The sequence below is a fragment of the Symphalangus syndactylus genome, chromosome 13 (genome assembly GCF_028878055.3).
Source record: "Symphalangus syndactylus isolate Jambi chromosome 13, NHGRI_mSymSyn1-v2.1_pri, whole genome shotgun sequence".
NCBI classification, from domain to species: Eukaryota; Metazoa; Chordata; class Mammalia; order Primates; family Hylobatidae; genus Symphalangus; species Symphalangus syndactylus.
The window spans coordinates 112,477,298-112,499,294 of NC_072435.2; the positions used below are offsets into that span (position 1 = coordinate 112,477,298).

General features: G+C 47.5%; 1 protein-coding gene and 1 non-coding gene across 12 annotated transcripts in view; both read left to right on the plus strand.

Annotated features, from left to right (window-relative positions):
* RNFT2 (ring finger protein, transmembrane 2) overlaps positions 1 to 21,997 on the plus strand; it is a 137,480-nt gene that overhangs the window by 39,817 nt on the left and 75,666 nt on the right. For all 11 annotated transcript variants that reach the window (XR_010114956.1, XR_010114957.1, XM_063614565.1 and 8 more), the window contains one exon: positions 1,282 to 1,435. Coding sequence is in view for 9 of the 11 variants with exons in the window: in XM_063614565.1 (XP_063470635.1) it covers positions 1,282 to 1,435 (154 nt within the window). In the remaining 2 variants the exon portion in view is untranslated. The remainder of the gene's footprint in view (positions 1 to 1,281; positions 1,436 to 21,997) is intronic.
* Positions 4,178 to 4,281, plus strand: LOC129461417 (U6 spliceosomal RNA). The gene has a single exon (XR_008650550.1). It is a non-coding gene; the product is annotated as a U6 spliceosomal RNA (small nuclear RNA).

Sequence of the window (21,997 nt, forward strand, 5' to 3'; positions counted from 1 at the left end):
TCAGTGAGACACAGTGAGCAAAGAGCTTACCACAGTTCCCGGCACATCAGTTTCCCCCCCCCCCTTCATAGTATTGGCCTGCCTTCCTAACTTCCTTCCTCTCTGCCTTCCCTCCCTCTCTTCCTCCTCCTTCCTTTTCTTCCCTCCTTTCTTCCTTCCTTCCTTTTGCCTCCTCTCGTAAAGCCTATTGCGGACCCACAAAACTAGAGGGAAATTCTGATACATGCTGCAACATGGATGAAACTTGAGGACATTTTGTGAATTGAAATAAGCCAGATACATAAGGACTATTATGGTTGGGTTTGTCCCCACCAAAACTCACGTTGAAATTTGATCCCCAATGATGTTGGGAAGTGGGGCCTAGCGGAAGGTGTTTGGGTCATGGGTATGGATCCTCCATGAGTGGTTTGGTGCCATTCTCATGAGAGTAAGTGAGTTTTTGCTCTGGTGAAGCTGGATTAGTCTCATGGGAATGGATTAGTTCCTGTGAAGGTGGGTTTTTATAAAGCCAGGACGCCCCTGGGGTTTTGTCTGCTTCCCCGTTGGCCTTCTCCTTCATGTTATGGTGGACAAGAAAAATAGGCCTCACCAGAAGCTAGTGCCGTGCCCTTGAACTTCCCAGCCTATAGAACCCTGGACTAAATAAAACTCTTTCCTCTGGCTGAGAGCAGTGGCTTACGCCTGTATCCCAGCATTTTGGAAGGCTGAGGTGGGTGGATCACTTGAGGTCAGGAGTTTGCGACCAGCCTGGCCAAGATGGCGAAACCCCATCTCTACTAAAAATACAAAAAATTAGCCAGCTGAGTTGGCAGGTGCCTGTAATCCCAGCTACTTGGGAGGCTGAGGAAGGAGAATCACTTGAACCTGGGAGGTGGAGGCAGTGAGCTGAGATCACACCACTGCACTCCAGCCTGGGAGACAGAGCAAGACTCCATCTCAAAAACAAACAAACAAACAAAACCACCTCTTTCCTCTATAAATTACCCAGCCTAAGGTATTCTGTTATAGCAACACAAAGAAAGAACTAAAACAGGGACCTTAATGAAACTCCAGGCCAATATAGCCATTTAACTCTCAGACTGTAAGACTCAGAGAGGTTAAGAGATCCACGTGAGGTCACACAGCAGGTGAGTAGCAGATTCAGGAAAAGGACATAGACCTCCGACTCCCAGTTCAGTGCTCTTTCTACAGGTGATACTCAGAAGGCTCCCAAGTGAGTAGAAGGAGCTGCTGAGGCCTGGCCCTAAGGGAACCTTCTGACTCTCTGAATCCTCCTCCCAGCCTCATATTCTTGAAGCCCAACCTGGAGACGCTGGACTTCTTTGACCTGCTTTGGATCGTGGGGATCGCAGACTTTGTTCTGAAGTACATCACCATTGCCCTCAAGTGCGTCATCGTGGCCCTGCCCAAGATCATCCTGGCCGTCAAGTCCAAGGTAGGCACTGGCTGCGGCCACCAGGTAGCCCCAGTCACGTGGATCATGCAGAGGATTCAGGGTGCCTTCTGAGGAGGAAAGAATGGATGAGGGTGGACTGATGTCAGCATATAAAATAAACAGCCTGAGCTCGTAGCTCCTGTCACCCACCTCTTCTAATTCCACGAAGCTGAGCATGGCTCTTTGTCATCACCACCTTGTCACACCTCTACTATCCAAGTGCATTTCCTAAGTTAGGTTGTTCATAGCTACCCTTGATGCAATTTTCATCCACATTTCACCTGAGAGAGGGAAAAAAAGCATGTTAGCATGCTCTGGGACCTGCTTCTCCCAGGGAAGGAGAGCCCTAATAGGTTTTGACTCTTTGTGGCTTCCAGGAGCTCATTTTATAGAGGGGACTGAGGCTCAGAAGGAAAGAGCTCCATGACTGATTAGTGATGTCTGCCACAGACCCTGGAGTGGGGAGTGAGGGCAATGATGCTTTGCAGTGTATCATAGAGAAAGGCCTCCAGGCAGGTGTTGGAATGAAGAGGCCTTGGGGAATAGACATTGGAGTTCAGAGGACTCAGCAGGGCTCAGACAAGGTATCACCTGTAGGACATAGTGATTGCCAGTGGCTCTGTAAGGTGACCCAAAGGGAATCTGGACCGAAGCAGATGGACTAAAGAATGTTTGAAGTCTCCTGCTTTCCATTCTGTAAAAACAGCCATCTTTCAAGTTCAGAAAGCTGAGACATGTCCCAGGCATTGCTTGGCAGCAGAGCAGCTTGGAAGTCACCATCAATCTTGAGTGGCAACTAACCCAACCCATGACCCCAATCTTTGGGCCTGTTTAGGTCCTCTCACCTTTCATGTCCACTCCCTTCCTCCACTGTATGGTTTAACATGGTGGTCCCCAACCTTTTCGGCACCAGGAACTGGTTTCATGGAAGACAGTTTTTCCACGGATCAGGGTGGGGATGGTTTCGGAATGAAACTGTTCCACTTCAGATCATCAGGCATTGGATTCTCATAAGGAGCGTACAACCTAGATCATCCCTCGCATGTGCAGTTCACAACAGGGTTCCCACTCCTAGGAGAATCTACTGCCACAGCTGATCTGACGGAAGGCAGAGCTCAGGCGGTAATGCTTGCTCACCCACTGCTCACCTCCTGCTGTGCAACCTGCTTCCTAACAGGCCACAGTCTAGTACCAGTCTTCAGCCCCGGGACCCCTGGTTTATCTAGTTGAGCCAAAATCCTAGGCTGTTGAGGTTTTCTTAGATGAGGCCGCAGCTCTGGTACCCAAAGGCAGTGCCAAGAAACGCAAAATGGCATAAAGACAAAAGAGATGTGGAGAAGAAAGGCCAGAGGGGAAACAAGAGGCCTAGGAAAGTTGTAAGATACCTCCCATTGACCCTCCCCAAGACCATGATGACCAGGACGTTTTGCCCATTGAGCTCATGTGGGGTTCCAGGTCGGCACCACGCACTTGACACTGTAACGCAGCATGGCCTGATGGCTATGCCCATGGACTTTGGCATCAGACACATCTATGTTCAGATCCCAGCCATGTGCCTCTCCAGCTGTGTGACTTTGGGCGGGTGACAAAAACCTAGTTTCCTCATCTGTCAACTGAGAATAACAATAGTGCCTTCCTCCAAAGTACTCACTTTGTAAGAACTATTGGTTGTGGGAAATATAGAGTGCTTTGCTCCATGCTCTGCACATAGTAATTGCTCAATGAGTGATTCACAATACCTGTGTTGTCTAATCTTCATGACTGCCAGCTCTGCACTGATTAGCTGTGCAATCTTGGATGAATTACTTAGCCTCAGTGCCCTCATCTGTAAAATGGGGTAATAGTTTTCCAGCTAAATGACTTCCTCTGGCCCTTTCAGCTACACTCTCCATCTTTCTCACCCTGCTCTCTGCCCAGGGGGCTGACTTGCACGAACTGTATCAATGGGCTTCTGTGCCCATCAGCTTCCAGTTCGGTTCAGCTGATGGGAAGCCCAAGAGGAGAGAGAGGCAGAGATATTTATCCCCCCAGCATGTTAGTCTCCTGTGGCTGCTGTGACAAATTGCTACAAACTTAGTGGTTTAAAGCAACATTAATTTATTATCTTATCGTTCTGGAGGTTAGGAGTCCAAAATGGGTTTTACTGCGGCGAAAACAAAGGTTTTGGCAGGGCGGTGTTCTTCCTCCATCTTCCAAGTCAGTGATGGCAGGTTGAGTGTTCTCTCCTCTCTCCCTCTCCCTCCGCCTACACCTCTGCCTTCATTGTCGCATCTCCTGATTCTTGCCCCCCTGCCTTCCTCTTATAAGGACCCTGTGATGACATTGGCCCCACCCAAATAATCTAGGCTCATCTCCCATCCTTAATCACATCAGCAAAGTCTTGCCACAGAAAGTAACATTCACAGGTTCCAGGGATTAAGGTGTGGACATCGGCTGGGCGCGGTGGCTCATGCCTGTAATCCTAGCACTTTGGGAGGAAGAGGCGGTGGACTGCCTGAGCTCAGGAGTTCAAAACCAGCCTGGGCAACACGGTGAAACCCGTCTCTACTAAAAATACAAAAAAATTAGCTGGGTGTGGCAGCATGCACCTGTAGTCCTACTTAGTCGGGAGGCTGAGGCAGGAGAATTGCTTAAACCTGGGAGGTGGAGATTGCAGTGAGCCAAGATCGCGCCACTGCACTCCAGCCTGGGCGACAGAGCAAGACTCCATCTCCAAAAAAAAAAAAAAAAAATGTGGATATCATGCCCACTTCAGCAGCACATATACTAAAATTGGAACGATACAGAGATTAGCATGGCCCCTGTGCAAGGATGACACACAAATTCATGAAGCATTCTATATTTTTTTAATTAAAAACAGGGCCGTGTGTGGTGGCTCAATGGTTCAAACCTGTAATCCCACCACTTTGGGAGGCTGAGGCAGGAAGATTGCTCGAGGCCAGGAGTTTGAGACCAGCTTGGGCAAGATAAGCCTGCTGGCGAGACACTGTCTCTACTAAAAATTTAAAAAATTAGCTGAGTGTGGTGACACATGCCTGCAGTCCCAGCTATTTGGGAGCCCAAGGTGGGAGGATTGCTTGAGGCCAGGAGTTCCAGGCTGCAGTGAGCCATGATCATGCCACTGTACTCCAGCCTGGGCAACAGAGTGAGACTCTGTCTCTTAAAAAAAGAATAAAAAATAAAATAAAAAATGTAAATAAAAATAAAATAATTTTCTAAAAGACGTGGGTGGGCACAGCATTCCATTTTTGGATGGGCGCAGCATTCCATTCCCTGCCACACCTGGTTTCCTCCCTCCCAGGTTACCATGGGTCAATGCTATTCCTCATACTTCACACTCAGTAACCCATTGAATCTCTACAACATCCCTGGGAAGCGGGCACTGTTATTCCTACCACCCCCTTTTTCACATGCTGAAAATAAGTCTGAACACACAGTTCCTATCACAGGCAGCTGCTTCAGACAGCTTTCTATCCAGGTCTGGTAACTGTGCCCTCCCCGTACCCTTCTAGACTAGACCACCCCTTGTTGGTTTCCCCAAACCCTCCCCACACCTTTGTAAATAGCACAGGTATTAAACTCTTCAGTTACCTGATTTTAGTATGCCAGGACCCTACTCACTCTACCATGAGACTTCCCTCATGGCGAGAACAGAGTTTATGAATATTCAGGGCTGGCCTGGCTCATCGTAAGTGCTCAATACATGTTGGTTACCAGGGTGATGCTTTTAAATCACTGCTATGCCCATCTTTCCTCCTCCTACTGCTAATACCACCCTACCCTTCAAGATACACACACTTATCCCCATTTTACAGACAAAGACATTGAGGCTCAGAGATCCCCCGATAGACACTTGTCAGAACCAGGATTTGAACTCAGGTCTGCCTTATGCCAAACCCAAGAGTTTCTCCCAGCTGTCTGACCTCTGCGAATCCTAGCCAGGTGATTGTTGCCATAGGCTTTGTGTGCACTGGCTTTGTGTTCTTGGGCTGGGAACCCTAGGGGGATGCTTCTGGTTGGCCTCCTCCTTGAAACATCTGCTCAGGCCTCACTCCCTTGTTAGATAATGACAGGTCTGGCCAGTGAAGGTCTGAGAGCTACACTGTCGGCTTCCTGGAGACCACATATGTTGACCAGGAATAGGCTGCAGCCATCAGCTGCCTCATCAAGGTGGACCAGCTCCTGGAAGGGGGCACAGGTTGCAGCCACCTGCAGGCACAAGGCACATCATCCTCACTTGAGCAATAACACCCCTCCCTGTGCCCAGCTACAGCCAAGCTCTGACCCCAGGAACCCAGGATGGGAAGGAGCCTGGACTGAAGCCAGTGTTGAGAAATGGCAATGTCTTCCACCTTTCCTTAGCACCTGTCGGCTGCTGGGATCTTGTTGGCTCTCTACAGCCAGGCAGGTCAGACAGAGGATCAGGACAGGCAGTGCCCACAGAGTGCTAAGTGACACTTGAGAACAGATTGTCAACAACGGATCATTTTTCTGCCTGTTCTAGTTAGGACCAGGAATAACAACTGTAATAGCAAACTCTTAGAGGCCTCTTAACCGTGTACTGGCCACTGTCCCAAGTACTTTACATGTACAAACTCATTGAGTCATGACCACATCCCTGTGAACAGGGTCCTGTTATTACTACTATCCCATTTTCACAGATGTAGCAACTACAGCACAGAGAGGTTCAGTGACTTGCCCAAGGCCACACAGCTAGAAGTTGAAAAGCAAAGTCAGATCACCAGGCAGTCAGGCCCCTGAGTCTGAGCTCTTAATCTCTCTGCTATAGTCAGAACAGAGGTGCTGTCCAGTTACTGCATGGGGCATTGTACAGATTCACTTCTGTAAGTAGACTCAGAGCTGAGAGTGCAAAGCTAGACCAAGGCTTCCTAGCGGTCTCCCTGGCTCTCACTGCAGCTCAGGGTCTGTGGTCGGCAGCATCCACCACACGTGTCGTGTCCTCTTACTTCCCCAGTTCAGCTCCTGGAAGAAGGTCCGATTGGCCCAGGTCATTTTGGGTACCAGCTATTTCAGAGGTCAGCAGCTGGCCAATGAATGGACTGCACATGGTCATGTGCCTACTCCTTATCCAATCAGCTGTTGTCAAGGGGGAGGCAATGTCAGCTGGTATGAAAAAACATGGCTGCCTAAGGACGCTCTTTCAGCTGGGGCATGGGTTGAGCCAGGCAAAGCAATGAGGCATGGTAGACCCATTTTCAAGAAGGAACTCAGGATCTTCCCCAAAGCCTGGGCTTCTTCTCATTGTTCTAGATCTCAGAGTGTAGCACCTCCCTCCACCCCATTGTTCACATCAATAACCCGGAAAGGATCTCTGACTCTTCCTCTTTCTTCCTTGCTTCTTCCAGTCAGCAATCAAGTTCTGTTTATTTTGCCTCCCCAATGACGTGGGAGCCCATCCTCCTTCTACATCTCCACCGTCACCACCCTAGTGCTCACCACCATGAGACCAAAGTAGTCTCCCTCTGTGTGTCCACTCCAACCCCTTCCACTTCATTCTTTTCCCTGCCAGCGGAGCAGGATTCTAAAAGAAAATTAATCTGATTGTCCTCTCCTATCACTTCCCCTCACCTCCACCCAACTTAAACCCTCGAGGGGCTGCCCTTGTGCTCAAGACAAAGACCAAGCTCCACAGGTGAGGCTACAAAGCCTACCCAGCCTGCCTCTGCCCCCGCCACCAGCACCACGCCCTGACACTCCTTGGCTCCCCCTCTGTTTCTTCCCTCTGCCCTCCTCCCTCCTGTCTCGTCCTCTTACACATGCCCTTCAGACCCCCAGAGATGCTCCTTCTCCAATGGATCCTTGAGGCTTCAGTTTAGAAGTCTCTTCTAGATCCCCCTAAGTCCAGTTCTTTCATAGCATTTCTGATTACCTACTTGTGTGTCGGGGCGGGGGGGGGTTGGTTTGTTTGTTTTGTTTTGTTTTGTTTGAGACAAGGTCTTGCTCTATTTCCCAGGCTGGAGTGCAGAGGCGCACACAGTTCACTGCAGCCTCAACCTCCCGGGCTCAAGCGATCCTCCCAGCTCAGCCTCCTGAGTAGCTGGGACTGCTCAGTGCACCACCACGCCTGGCTAATTTTTTTATTCTTCTTGGGGATGGAGTCTCACTTTGTTGCCCAGGCTAGTCTTGAACTCCTGGGCTCAAGTGATTTTCCTGTTTCAGCTTCCCAAAGTACTTGTGTGATTATTACATTCATTCCTGCCTCCTCACTATTTGAAAAGTCTGTTTGGCCCACCAGTGTATCTGTAAGACCCAGCCCAGCATTGGGCACTGGGCAGAGCTCTGTAAACGGTGAGTAAGTGAAATGGCAGAGAAACTGAAGTTAGCTCAATCCTGCCCTGTGCCTTCTAGTTTATTTTCAGCAGACAAAAATAAAACAGGAAAGCCAGGCATTGTGGCTCACGCCTGTAATCCCTGCACTTTGGGAGGCCAAGATGGGTGGATTGTTTGAGCTCACAAGTTCAAGACAAGCCTGGGCAGCACGGTGAAACCCTGTCTCTACAAAAAATACAAAAAAAAAAAAAAACTGGCCGTGTGTGGTGTACATGAGTGTAGTCCCAGCTACTCAGGAGGCTGAGGTGGGAAGATCGCTTGAGCCCAGGAGGCAGAGGTTGCAGTGAGGTGAGATTGCGCCACTGCACTCCAGCCTCGGCAATAAAGCCAGCCTCTCAGTATTCTTCTGACATAGGTGCTGGTTACTCTTATCAATGGATGAGGAGATAGAGGTTAAGAGATCAGGTAGTTTTTTTTTTTTTTTTTTTTTTTTTTTGAGACAGAGTTTCACTCTTGTCCCCCAGGCTGGAGAGTGCAATGGTGCGCCCTCTGCTCACTGCAACCTCCACCTCCCAGGTTCAAGGGATTCTCTTGCCTCAGCCTCCCAAGTAGCTGGGATTACAGACACGTGCCACCATGCCTGGGTAATTTTTGTATTTTTAGTTTGACCATATTGGCCAGGCTGGTCTCGAACTCCTGACCTCAGGTGATCCACCTGCCTTGGCCTCCCAAAGTGCTGGGATTACAGGAGTGAGCCACTGCGCCCGGCGTCTTTTGCTTATACTCATTAACTCGCCCCATTCTGCAGCATCCCTATGTGATAGATGCTGTTCTTATCCCATTTTCCAGATGAGAAAATTGAGGCACTGAGACATTGAGAAACTAACCTACAATCTTCTAGAGTGGGCTGCTTGCTGCCCTGTCTCCCACCTGCACCTACTGATTCATCTGCCTCGAAGAGCCTTCCCTCCTTCTCATGTCTTGATAACTCCTGTTCTTTCTGCAGATCACTGCCTCTTAGAAACCTTCCCTGCCTCTTCAGGCTAGGTATGGTGCTCCCACGAGGACTCCCACAGCACCCTATACTTCCCCTATTCTAGCACCCACCACTCTGACTGTAATTGTTTGTTTAAATGTCTGCCTTCTCTGCTTGATTGTAACCTCTGTGACAGCAGGAAACGAATGCATCCAGTTGTTTGTTGATGGATCACCAATATCTGCTGTGTATTCAGAAGCGTTCATTGTATGTATGTACGTATGTATACATGTGTGTTTGAGTGGGTAGATGGACGGGTGAATGGATATATAGGTAGGTAGATAGAGGAATTAGATGACCATCTGGGAAGTTTGGTGGATGGATGGATAGATGGATGGATGGATGGATGGATGGATGGATGGATGAATGAGAGGAGAGTAGATGGATGGATGGGTGGGTGGATGGGTAAATGGGAGGAGAGTAGATGGATGGATGGTTGGGTGGATGGGTAAATGGGAGGAGAGTGGATGGATGGATGGGTAAATGGAAGGAGAGTGGATGGGTGGATGGGTAAATGGGAGGAGAGTGATGGATGGATGGGAGGAGAGTGGATGGATGGATGGTTGGATGGATGGATGGATAGATGGATGGATGGATAAATGGGAGGAGAGTAGATGGATGGGTAAATGGGAGAAGAGGAGATGGATGGATGGATGGGTGGATGGTTAAATGGGAGGAGAGTGGATGGATGGATGGGTAAATGGAAGGAGAGTGGATGGGTGGATGGGTAAATGGGAGGAGAGTGAGTAGATGGATAGATGGGTGGATGGGTAAATGGTAGGAGAGTGATGAGTGGATGGATAGTAGATGGATGGATGGGAGGAAAGTGGATGGATGGATGGTGGATGGGTGGATGGATGGATAGATGGATAAATGAGAGTAGGGTGGATGGATAGATAGTTTAATCAGTTGTAATAACTCACTACCTCCTGTTACAGCAACAGCAAGAGCTTGGATTTCATTTTCAGCTTAGCTCAAACCTCTTATATTTGGTAGGTGTCAAAACACTTCTTTCATGAAGACACAAAAACCTATAAGCAAAGTAGCACTCACTTCTCTGTGCTAGAAAAGACCATATAGGGCCTTTGAAAGAAATCTGGCAGCCACACTTTATAATAATAAACATGGCTAAATATTGCTGAGCATTTATTATGAGGCAGTGTGTTAAGCAATGCCATTTGTTCAAGAAGTATTTACTGAATGCCAGCTACATGCCCCACTTTGTTCTAAACTCTGAGGATACATCGTGAACCAGTAAATAGAAACCCCTGTATTCCTGGAGTTTATATCCTCTTAAAGACATTGTCTCATTTAATCTTAACAGTCCCAGGAGGGTAGATGCTGTTAATATCTCTTTTCACAGAGAGGAAACTGGTTAAATAACTTGCAAAAGAGCGCAAACCTTGCAGTAACAAACTTATAGCAGCGGGAGCAGCCAGTGTGGGGCCAGCCTTTCACGTGGGCAGGCAGGGCTCTAATTCATTTCCATCTGATGTCAGCCTCATGAGGGAAAGGCTGTTGTCTTGATTTTTTGTTTTCTTATTGAGATACAATTCACGTAACATAAAATTAACCATTAGGCTGGGCGCAGTGGCTCATTCCTGTAGTCCCAGCACTTTGGGAGGCCAAGTTGGGAGGATGTCTTGAGCCCAGGAGTTCAATACCAGCTTGGGCAACATGGCGAAACCCTGTCTCTACCAAAATACAAAGATTTAGCCGAGCATGGTGGCACTCACCTGTAGTCCCAGCTACTTGGGAGGCTGAAGTGGGAGGATCACTTAAGCCTATAAGGTTAAGGCTGCTGCAGTGAGCCCTGATCGCAGCACTGCACTCCAGCCTAGGCGACAGAGGGAGACCCTGTCTCAAAAAAATAAAATAAAATAATAAAAATAAACCATTAATCATTTTAGAGTATGCCATTCAGTAGCGTTTAGTACATTCACAGTTTTGTACAACCACCACCTCTGTCTAGTTCCAAGACATTCTCATCACACCAGAAGGAAACCTTGTCCCCGCTAAGCAGTCACATTCCATTCCTGCTTCCTGCAAGCTCCTGGCAACCGCCAATCTGCTTTTCATCTGTATGGATTTGCCTATGCTGGACATTTTGTATAAGTAGAATAATACATATGTGGCCTTTTGTGTCTGGCTTCTCATGCCGTGCTATGTTTTCAAGGTTCATCCATGTTGTAGCATGTATCAGCACTTCATTTCTTCTTTTTCTTTTTTGAGACAAAGTCTTGCTGTGTTGTCCAGGCTTTAGTGGAACATCATGATCTTGGCTCACTGCAACCTCTGCCTCCCGGGTTCAAGCAATTCTCCTGCCTCAGCCCACCAGAGTAGCTGGGATTACAGGAGTGCACCACTGGCTAATGTTTGTATTTTAGAGGGATGGGGTTTTGTCATGTAGGCCAGCGTGGTCTCAAACTCCTGACCTCAGGTGATCTTGCCCACCTTGGCCTCCCAAAGTGCTGGGATTACAGGCATGAGCCACCACACCTGGCTTTCATTCCTTATTATGGCTAAATAATATTCCATTGTGTGGATAGACTACAATTTGTTTAGCCATTCCTCTGTCAATGGACATCTAGGCTGTTTTCGCTTTTTGGCTATTGTGAATAGTGCTGCTATGAGCTTTCGTAGATGAGTATCTGTTTGAACATAATTTTTGCGGTAAATACCTAGGCATGGAATTGTGGATCATGCTGTAATCCTATGTTGAACCTTTTGAAGAACTGTCAAACTTTCCCACGGTGCCTGCACCATTTCACATGCCCAGCGGAAGAAAATGAAAACAGCCAGAGGCTAAGAAAGTAGCCCAAAGCCACATAGCTCACAACTGGCTACGTGGAGATTTGAACTCAGGCAGTCCTCCTGCTCCAGAACTGCTACCCTGAGTTATTAGACCGCAGTCCTTCCCGTGTATGTTCCCTGAATTCCTTTGGAAAATTTTCTTTTTTGTTTTTTGAACAGAGTGTCGCTCAAGCTGGAGTTCAGTGGCACAATTTCGGCTCACAGCAACCTCCACCTCCCGGGTTCAAGCAATTCTCCTGACTCAGCCTCTTGAGTAGCTGGGATTACAGCTGTGCACCACCACGCCCAGCTAATTTTTGTACTTTTAGTAGAGACGGGGTTTCACCATGTTGGCCAGGCTGGTCTTGAACTCCTGACCTCAGGTGATCTGCCTGCCTCAGCCTCCCAAAGTGCTGGGATTACAGGCATGAGCCACTGCACCCAGTCTAGAAAATTTCTGAAAATTAATTTTGGAGAAAAGTCCTCCTAAACCATTTGTATAAAAGTCCCCCAAGTCCAGGCCAGAGCTACCTCACTTCCTTCTCCTTGAAACGGACACTGCTGGGGCCGAGGAGGTGGGGATGGACCCAGCACCCCTTTCTTGCACCTCTGAGTTGTGGGCGACAGTTATTAATGCTTCCCTGGCAACTGTCCAGCTCCCTTTTTTTGATGATAATTATTTTATTCGGCGAGATTAATGTGCCAGGTCAGTGCGTAATCTAGCCTGTAGAAAGTGATGTGAATAGTCTTCCCCAAGATAAATTGCAGGCTTGGAAAAGGTTCACAGCCTTCCCTTGCCTGTCTGAGTGCTCTCCCGAATTCTCATCAATCCTTGTCTGCGGAGAAGAAAAGGATGGGTTTTCATCTGCAGCGGGGGAAAGACACATTTGTCAGAGACCCCTAATGGCTCACGGCACAGATGCTCTTTCCCCGGCCTCCGCACCATCCACTGAGAGGGTGGGTTGGTTTTAATATTATAATTATTATGTTGAAAGTGCTTTTGGTATTTGGGTCGGTTGATGGCCCTGACATGTGAGGCTGGGTGAGCCACCTTGTCTGGGGACTTTGGGAATCTCTGCATTTTCTGCCTTTTCTTAATCATCCCGCTGCCAATGCCAATTCCCACGTGTCTTGCAACGCTGGAGGGTCTGTCAGGAATCCTCATACCTGGGCCTTCTAGGAGAACTGGGCTTCCTGGCCGGCCCAGATGGGTTAAAGATGGCATCGACTGATCTTAACCTCAGCCCCAAAACCATCACACTGGCCAGGTGTCTTGTCATTACATATCCAGATAGCTTTTTTTTTTTTTTTTGAGGCAGGGTCTCATTGCTGTTGTCCAGGCTGGAGTGCAATGGCGTGATCTCAGCTTACTGCAGCCTTGAGCTCCTGGACTCCAGTGACCCTCCCACCTCAGTGTCCCACATGCCACCATGCCCAGCTAATTTTTAAAATTTTTGTAGAGACAGGGTCTCACTATCTTGCCCCAGGCTGGTCTGGAACTCCTGGGCTCAAGTGCTCCTCCCACCTCACCCTCCCAGAGTGCTGGGATTACAGGCATGAGCCACTGTGCCTGGTCCAGAAAAGTTCTATGTAGCTCATATGTGTTGCACTTGCCAGGCCTGCCTCCTACTCCACCTCTCCGACGTCACCACCCATGACTCTGTCTCTTGCTCACTCAGGACCAGCCATGCTGGTGACTTCTTGGTGCCTCCAAAGCACCCAGCGCCTTCCTTCTCAGGCTTTTGCTCTTGCTGTTCCCTCTGCTGGGAGCAGTTTTTTCCTGGATGTTCCCTTGGCTGTCTCCTTCCCATCACTTGGATCTCGACTCCAACGTCACCACCTCTGGAAAGTCCTTCCTGACCGCCCTGCTGAGAGTGCTTTTCTACAACCTGCGGTATTCTACCAATATTTTATATCTTTCCTAGCGTGTACCAGTATCTGAAATAATCAAATTGTTTGTCTTTATTTATTTTTTGTCCTTCCCCACTAGAATGTGAACGCATGTGAGCAAAGACCCCTAGGTTGCTCTTGACTCACAGGGAATGTACCACTGTGGGCTGAATTCAGAGCTTCTCTGGGTGCTGTGGCTCACACCTGTAATCCCAGCACTTTGGGAGTGTGAGGTGGGAGAATCACTTGAGCCTAGGAGTTCGAGACCAGCCTGGCAACATAGTGAGACCCTGTCTCTACTAAAAACGTATCCAAGCATAGTGTCCTGCACCTGTAGTCCCAGCTATTTAGGAGGCTGAGGTGGGAAGATTGCTTGAGCTAAGCAGGTTGAGGCTGCAGTGAGCCATGACTGTGCCACTGTACTCCAGCCTGAGCAACAGAATGAGATCCTGTCTCAAAAAAAAAAAAGCCTGATATTAATGATCTATTAGAAGGTTTAAAACCAGGCCAGGCCTGGGCATAGTGCTTCATGTTTGTAATCCCAGCACTTTGGGAGGCCGAGGCAGGCGGATCCCTTGAGGTCAGGAGTTCAAGACTAGCCTAGCCAACGTGGCAAAATACTGTCTCTGCTAAAAATACAAAAATTAGTCAGGTGTGGTGGTGCACACCTGCAATCCCAGCTACGCAGGAGGCTGAGGTGGGAGGACTGCTTGAACCCGGGAGGCAGAAGCTGCAGTGAGCCGAGATTGTGCCACTGCACTCCAGCCTGGGCAACAGAGTGAGACTTTGTCTCAAAAAACAAAAGGAAAGAAAGGAAGGAAGGAAGGGAGAAAGGGAGGGAAGGAAGGAAGGAAGGAAGGAAGGAAGGAAGGAAGGAAGGAAGGAAGGAAGGAAGGAAGGGAAAGGAAGGAAAGAAATAAATAAATTCCCCTTAGCCCAAGATCCCAGAGCTATGCTGTCTAATATAGTAACTAAAAAAACAAAACCAGTCCTGCTTATTTCCCACTGCATAGAGTTTGCCTCAGCCACTGCCCCTGTCTCACCAATTTCACTGATGTTATTCAGGACCTATTTGCTTACAGGGGCAATGCTAGATCCTGAGAATATAAAAATGAGTAAGACATCTTCGTAACCTTTGTCCACTTACTTGATTCTCTGTGAATGAAACTTGGTTTTATATTAACCTAGCCCAAACCTTGGTAAGAAGGCAAATCCTCTGTCCCAGAAACATACATAGAAACATATCATATACTCCTACTTCTATAATACTAATATTAATTATTAAACATTTGACATGTCCACATTGCCTCTTTATGAAAATGAAAGCTGGGCGTGGTGGCTCATGCCTGTAATCCCAGCACTTTGGGAGGCCAAGGCAGGTGATCACCTGAGGTCAGGAGTTCGACACCAACCTGGCCAACATGGCAAAACCCCATCTCTACCAGAAAAATACAAAAATTAGCCAGGTGTGGTGGCATGTGCCTGTAATCCCAGCTACTCCAGAGGCTGAGTCAGAAGAATCACTTGAACCCAGGAGGCAGAGGTTGCAGTGAGCCGATGTCACGCCACTGCACTCCAGCCTGGGCGACAGAGTAAGACTCCATCTCCAGAAAAAAAAAAGAAAGAAAAAAGAAAGTGAATTCCCCTTAACCCAAGATAACGGAACTATGCTGTCTAATATAGTAGCCACAGGCCACATGTGGCTCTCTAAATTTAAATTAATTACATTTAGAATTGAGTTCCTCAGTTGCACCAACCATGTTTCAAGGGCTCAAACGCAGAAATGGTTCACGGCTACTAGGGTAGACAATGCAGAGGTAGAATATTTCCATCCATGCAGAAAACGCTGTTCTAGAATGTTCTTAGGACAGAGTTTAATTCAGCTTCCCAAAAGTACAGGTAGCAGATGGAGAAACATAAAAGCAGGCCCTTCCCTAAGAACTCTCTACAAGTCCCCTGTGCAGGGAGACAGCACTGCAGAGTAGAAAGAACACAGCTGGAGTCAATGAAACTGGGTTCAAATCCTGGCTTCCTGACTTATTTCCCAGGTAACCTTGGCCACTCGTTTGAAGCTCCCAGCTTCTTCATCTCTCCAGTGGTCATTTCTTTCTCTTTTTCTTTTTCTTTTTGAGACAGAATCTCACTCTGTCACCCAGGCTGGAGTGCAGTGGTGCAATCCCGGCTCACTGAAACCTCTGCCTCCTGGGTTCAAGTGATTCTCCTGCCTCAGCCTCCCACGTAGCTGATATTACAGGCGCCCACGAACACGCCCAGCTAGCTTTTTTATTTTTAGTAGAGAAGAGTTTCCAACATGTTGGCCAGGGTAGTCTTGAACTCCTGACCTCAAGTGATCCACCTGCCTCAGCCTCCCAAAGGGCTGGGATTACAGGTGTGAGCCACCATGCCCAGCCTCTCCAGCGGTCATTTCTGTCTCTTTAAGGTTATCATAAGATGCAAAGTCAGGTATCTCATTGCTGGGTGGTTACTAGGACTGGTTGTATCAGAAACAAAGAAAGGCTTAGCTGAACTGATTTCTCTGAATAACACAGTATTTGACCAACTTGCCATCTTTTCCATGAGGATAGGGAGGAGGAAGCCCTTCCATATCCTAAATCATCTTAACTAAGTTCTAGCTCAGTAGGCTCAGCCAAATCCCTGGACAAGAGGTTCCAGTAGAGTGAGATTCCATAGGCTCTCAGTCCTATTGGTTTTTCTCTAAGCACGGGACGGCGAGGGAAGGTGGACAAAAATAAGAAAGGTGGTTTTCTCTGACATGAGAACCAAGAGGATTCATGGGGCTTTCGGTGCCATTAAAATCCCTACATTTTCCAGGCCCTGAACCCAGCACTTTTGCTCTCAAAGTGGTTTCCCATTGATGGAGGCATCTTCGCTCCTGGAGGTCACACCTTCCCCTCTCCCCGCCTTCCTTTCTCCCAATCAGACATCTGTCTATGCTGGGGCAGGTCTGAGTATTCTAGGCTTCAGCTATGGTTTTGGCTGCATAACATTCTGTGTGTAAAGACAGTGCCCCATCCTGGAATAAGAACTTCGAGAAGAGCCAGCCACACTGGTTCCTACTACCCACACACGGGGGCTGGAAGAAGTTTAAGTAGTGATTCGCAACTAGGGGGCTATGGTAATTTCTGGATCATTTTTAGTTGCCACCATTGGAGGGGGTGTGCTATTGGTATTTAGTGGACAGAGACCAGGGGTGCTGCTGAATATTCTACAATGCACAGGACAGCCCCCTACTGCAACCCAGAATTATCCAGCCCTAAATGTCAGTAGTGCTGAAGTTGAGGAACTCTGGGTTAAATGTGTGCCTTATGGCATTGGGTCAGCTCCCCAAATGTTATGGACTGAACTGTGTTCCCCAAATGTTATGGACTGAACTGTGCCCCCTGAAATGTGTGTGTTGGAGTCCAAACCCCAGGACCTCAGAATTTGGCTATATTTGGAAACAGGGTCTATAAAGACGGCCAGGATCTGTGGGTCACTCCTGTAATCCCAGCACTTTGGGAGGCTGAGGCAGGTGGATCACTTGAGGTCAGAAGTTCGAGACCAGCCTAGCCAACATGGTGAAACCCTGTCTTTACTAAAAATACAAAAATTAGCCAGGCTTGGTGGCATGTGCCTGTAATCCCAGTACTTGGGAGGCTGAAGCAGGAGAATCACTTGAACTCAGGAGGTGGAGGTTGCAGTGAGCCAAGATGGTGCTACTGCACTCCAGCCTGGGCGGCAGAGTAAGACTTGGTCTTGGAAAAAAAAAAAAAAAAAAGAGGTTATTAAGTTAGAGTGAGGTCACTAGTGACGCAGGGCAGGCAAGCCCCAAAGAGGGGCTTAGACTGTGAGGGTTCTTGGCTTTGCCCAAGAAAGAATTCAAGGGTGAGCCAGTGGTAGGGTAGAAGAAGGTAGCTTTATTGAAGAGGCGTTACAGCTCAGGCAGCGTTACAGCACCTTGACTGCTCCTGCAGAGCAGGGCTGCCCCATAGGCGGAGAGTAGCACCTCAAGGCAATTTTGCGGCCATATTTATACCTACTTTTAATTACATGTAGATTAAAGGGCAGTTTATGCAGAAATTTCCAGGGAAGGGGTAGTCACTTTTGGGTCATTGGGCAATGGTCATGGAAAGCGGTGGTAACTCCTGGGTGTTGCCATAGCAATGATGAACTAACATGGCATACTTGTGGGCATGGCATGGCTTATGGAAAGCTGCTTCCACCCTGTCCCTGTTCTAGCTAGCTCTCAACTTGGCCCCACATCTGAGCCCCATGTCTGGAGTCAAGTCCCGCCTCCTACCTCACTAGGATGGGCCCTGGTCCAATAGGACTGGTGTCCTTGTAAGAAGAGGAGATTGGAACACCGACAGGCACAGAGGAAATATCATGTGAGGACACAGAGAAAATGGCCATCTACAAGCCAAGGAGAGAGAGGCCTGGGAAACAGAATGAGACTCTGTCTCAAAAAAAAAAAAAAAGCAGCAGCAGCAAATACATGTGTGTGTTCTTCTTACTCATCTTTATATATTCAAATAGTATGGTAACACTCTATATACAGCTCCCACCTTGCATTTATTATCCATCTATCTTAGAGATTGTTCAGATAAATACATAGAGAAAACACTGCACAGTGGTTAAATGCATGGACCCTGGAGCCAGATTGCCTGTGTTCAAATCCTGTTTGAGAAACCCTTTGCCATTTACCAGCTTTGGGACCTTAGCAAGGTGGTTTGCATCTCTTGCATTCATTTTCTCATCTGTAAAATGGGATCATAGTAGTACCTATCTGCATTAGGTTATTTTTATTTTTATTTTTAATTTTTTTGAGACAGAGTCTCTATCACCCAGGTTGGAGTGCAGTGGCATGATCTCAGCTCACTGCAACCTCAGCCTCCCAGGCTAAAGTGATTATCCTGCCTCAGCCTCCTGAATCTGGGACCACAGATGTGTGTCACCATGCCCAGCTAATTTTTCATATATTTCTTTTTTTGGTAGAGATGGGGTTTCACCATGTTGCCCAGGCTGGGCTTGAACTGCTAAGCTCAAGCAATCTACCTGCCTCAGCCTCTGAGTGCTGATTACAGACATGAGCCACTGTGCCCGGTCCAATCATAATAGTACCTACATGTATTAGTTTTCATTTACTGCCTAACAAATGATCACTGACTTAGCGGCTTAGAAAACACTCATTTAGTAGTTCACAGTTCTGTAGTTCAGCAGTCCAGGTCGGCTTGATTGAGTTTTCTACAAAGGGTCTCACAAGGCCAAAATCAAGGTGTTGGCCAGGCTAGGCTCTTATCTGGAGGTTCTGGAGACAAGTCTACTTCCAGGCTTATTAAGGTTGTTGGCAGAATCAGTTCTGTGTGGTTGTAGGACTTCAAGTCCCCCATCCTTGCTGGCTACCAGCCAGCTCACTGTCAGCTCCTAGAAGCCACGCTCCAGGCCTTGTACACAGTTGCCACGATCTTCAAGCTAAAAGCAGAGTGCCGTTCTTGTGTCTGACGTTTCTCTGACTTCCTTTTCCCCCAGCCCAAGAAAACTCTGCTTTTAAAGGGCTTAGGTGATTAAATTAGACTCACTGGGACAGCCTGCTAACCAACTAAAGGGTAACTGATTAGTAACCTCAATTATATCTCCAAAATCCCTTTTATTGTGTAGCCTATAATATGATCTAGATGTGATATTTCATTACCTTCATAGTCCTGGGCATTAAGATGGGAAATTTTGCTGGGTGCCCACCGCACTACCGCAGAGGGTTGTTGTGAAAATGCAATTGCACATCTCCTAGTATGCAACATATGTAAGTTAGCTGTGTTTTTTTTAACAGCGGTTGTGTGTATTATGGAAGTTGTTTGGATTTATCAAGGATTTTTTTAAAGGGATTCCTCAGCTGGGCATGATGGCTCATGCCTGTAATCCCTTTTTTTTGGTAGAGATGGGGTTTCACCATGAGAGGCTGATGTGGGCAGATCACCTGAGGTCACCTCGTCTCTACTAAAAATATGTACCTGTCCCTTGGAACTTACAGTCCCGTGATGAAAATGATGGCCTGGATAATTAGGGGTAGTGTGGTGATACAGTTTGGATGTTTGTCCCCTCCAAATCTCATGGTAAAGTGTGATTCCCCAGTGCTGGAGGTGGCGCCTAGTAGGAGTTGTTTGGGTCACAGGGGTGAATCTCATGTGAATGGCATGGTACCCTCTCCAAGGTAATGAGTGAGTTATTGTTCTGTTAGTTCATGCACGATCTGACTGTTTAAAAGAGCCTGGCATCTCTTTTGCTTGCTCTCTCAACATGTGACACACCTGCTCCCCCTTCACCTTCTCCTATGAGTAAAAGCTTCCTGAAACTTCGCCAGAGGCCGAGCAGATGCAGGTGCCATGCTTCCCCTACAGTCTGCAGAACCATGGCCAAAATAAACCTCTTTTCTTTACAAATCACCTAGTCTTGGCCGGGCATGGTGGCTCACGCCTGTAATCCCTGTATATTGGGAGGCCAGGGCAGGCAGATCATTTGAGGTCAGGAGTTCAAGACCAGCCTGACCAACATGGTGAAGCTCTGTCTCTACTAAAAATACAAAAAATCGGCCGGGCACAGTGGCTCACACCTGTAATCCCAGCATTTTGGAAGGCTGAGGCGGGCAGATCACCTGAGGTCACGGGTTCAAGTCCATCCTGGCCAACATGGTGAAACCTTGTCTCTACTATAAATACAAAAAATCAGCCGGGCATGGTGGTGGTTGCCTGTAATCCCAGCTACTCGGGTGGCTGAGGCAGGAGAATCGCTTGAACCCAGGAGGCGGGAGGTTGCAGTGAGCCGAGATAATGCCACTGCCCTCCAGCTTGGGTGATAGAGCAAGACTCTGTCTCAAAAAAAAAAAAAAAAAAAAAAAAAGGTTTAAAAATGCAAAAAATTAGCTGGCACTGTGGTGCATGCCTGTAATCCTAGTTACTCAGGGGGCTGAGGCAAGAGAATTGCTTGAGCCCGGGAGGTGGAGGTTGTGGTGAGCTGAGATTGTGCCGTTGCACTCCAGCCTGGGCAACAGGGCAAGACTCCATCTCAAAATAAAATAAAATAAAATACCATTTGACAGATAAAACAGAGGCTCAGGGAAGCTAACCAGTTTGTGAAGGGTCACTGTACTGGAAGGTGACAAAGTAGGACTCAATCAGCTTGACTGGGTGACAATAACAGGTGATACGTCTAGGGTTCTCTTCTTGTTTGTGTATTTATCCACTGTGCGAAGTGCTTTATTTGCATGATTTCATTTGGTCTTCTCAGCAACACTCTAAGAAGGTAGGTGCTGTTATTGTTCCCATTCCACAGATGAGGAAACTGAGGGCCAGCAAGGGAATGCCACCCAGCAGTGAGCAGCAAAGCCAGGGGGTGCTGAGCCCAGGGGGTGTCCTGTCTGCCTGCAGCTGTTATTGAAGATGTCCCTTTTGTCATCGTTAGGTTTTACTGGAAGAGAAGAGAAAGCCAGCGAGATATTAATCATTACCACTGTTAATATTACCTGATATTTAGTCGGCTTTATGCTTTTACAAAATGTACCTCCCTTTCTGTTGCCAGGAAGATTCTAGATCATGTAGCAAGAGAAGCAAGTAATTTTCTTTCTCTGCAGCCCTGTGGAATCGTCAAAAGAGCACATACTATACCCTAAAATTAAACCTAGATTCAAATTTTATCTCCTTCTGTCCCTGAGACCTTGATTAACCTCATTGAGCCCCAATGTCTCTGTCTTTAAAATGGGAATAGCAGGACTTAACTCATAACACTGTTGTGAGAATTAAATGAAATAATACAAGTCAAGTGCTGGCTGGTTAGTTAATTATTGTCATTCTGAGGAAGATAAGAGAGCATTAGCAGCCATCTGTTTATAAGTTAAAGTGAGTAAGAAAGTTAGAATCTAACCAAAGTCGGGATCTAACAAAATACCATTTTTCAAGCTATGTTTCTGGCCCCTTAGGGAGATGTTAATAGGCATTTTATTGGTTTGTTTGTTTTCTGTGGGTTTTTTTTTTTTTTTTTTTTTTTTTTTTTTGAGACAGAGTCTCACTCTATTGCCCAGGCTGGAGTGCAGTGGTGTGATCTTGGCTCACTGCAACCTCCACCTCCCAGGCTCAAGCAATTCTCCTGCCTCAGCCTCCTGAGCAGCTGGGACTACAGGTGCTTGCCACCACGCCCGGCTAATTTTTGTATTTGTAGCAGAGATGGAGTTTTGCCATGTTGGCCAGGCTGGTTTTGAACTCCTGACCTCAAGTGATCCACCTGCCTTGGCCTCCCAAAGTGGTGGCTTAAAGGCATGAGCCACAGCACCCAGCCTGATAGGCATTTTATAAAAAGGTGTCCTATGGTTAAATAACTTTGGGAAATGCTCTGTACATTATCCCCCACTCACACACTCACATAGTAAAGGCTCTGAGAAGTCCCTCAGTGAAGAAATTCATTTCGCTTTGTTTTCTCTGACACATTTCCAACTTATTAAGCACGGGACCCTTTTATTGAGGAGCACAGCATCTTGCAGACTCTAGTTCAGGAGTCGGCAAACT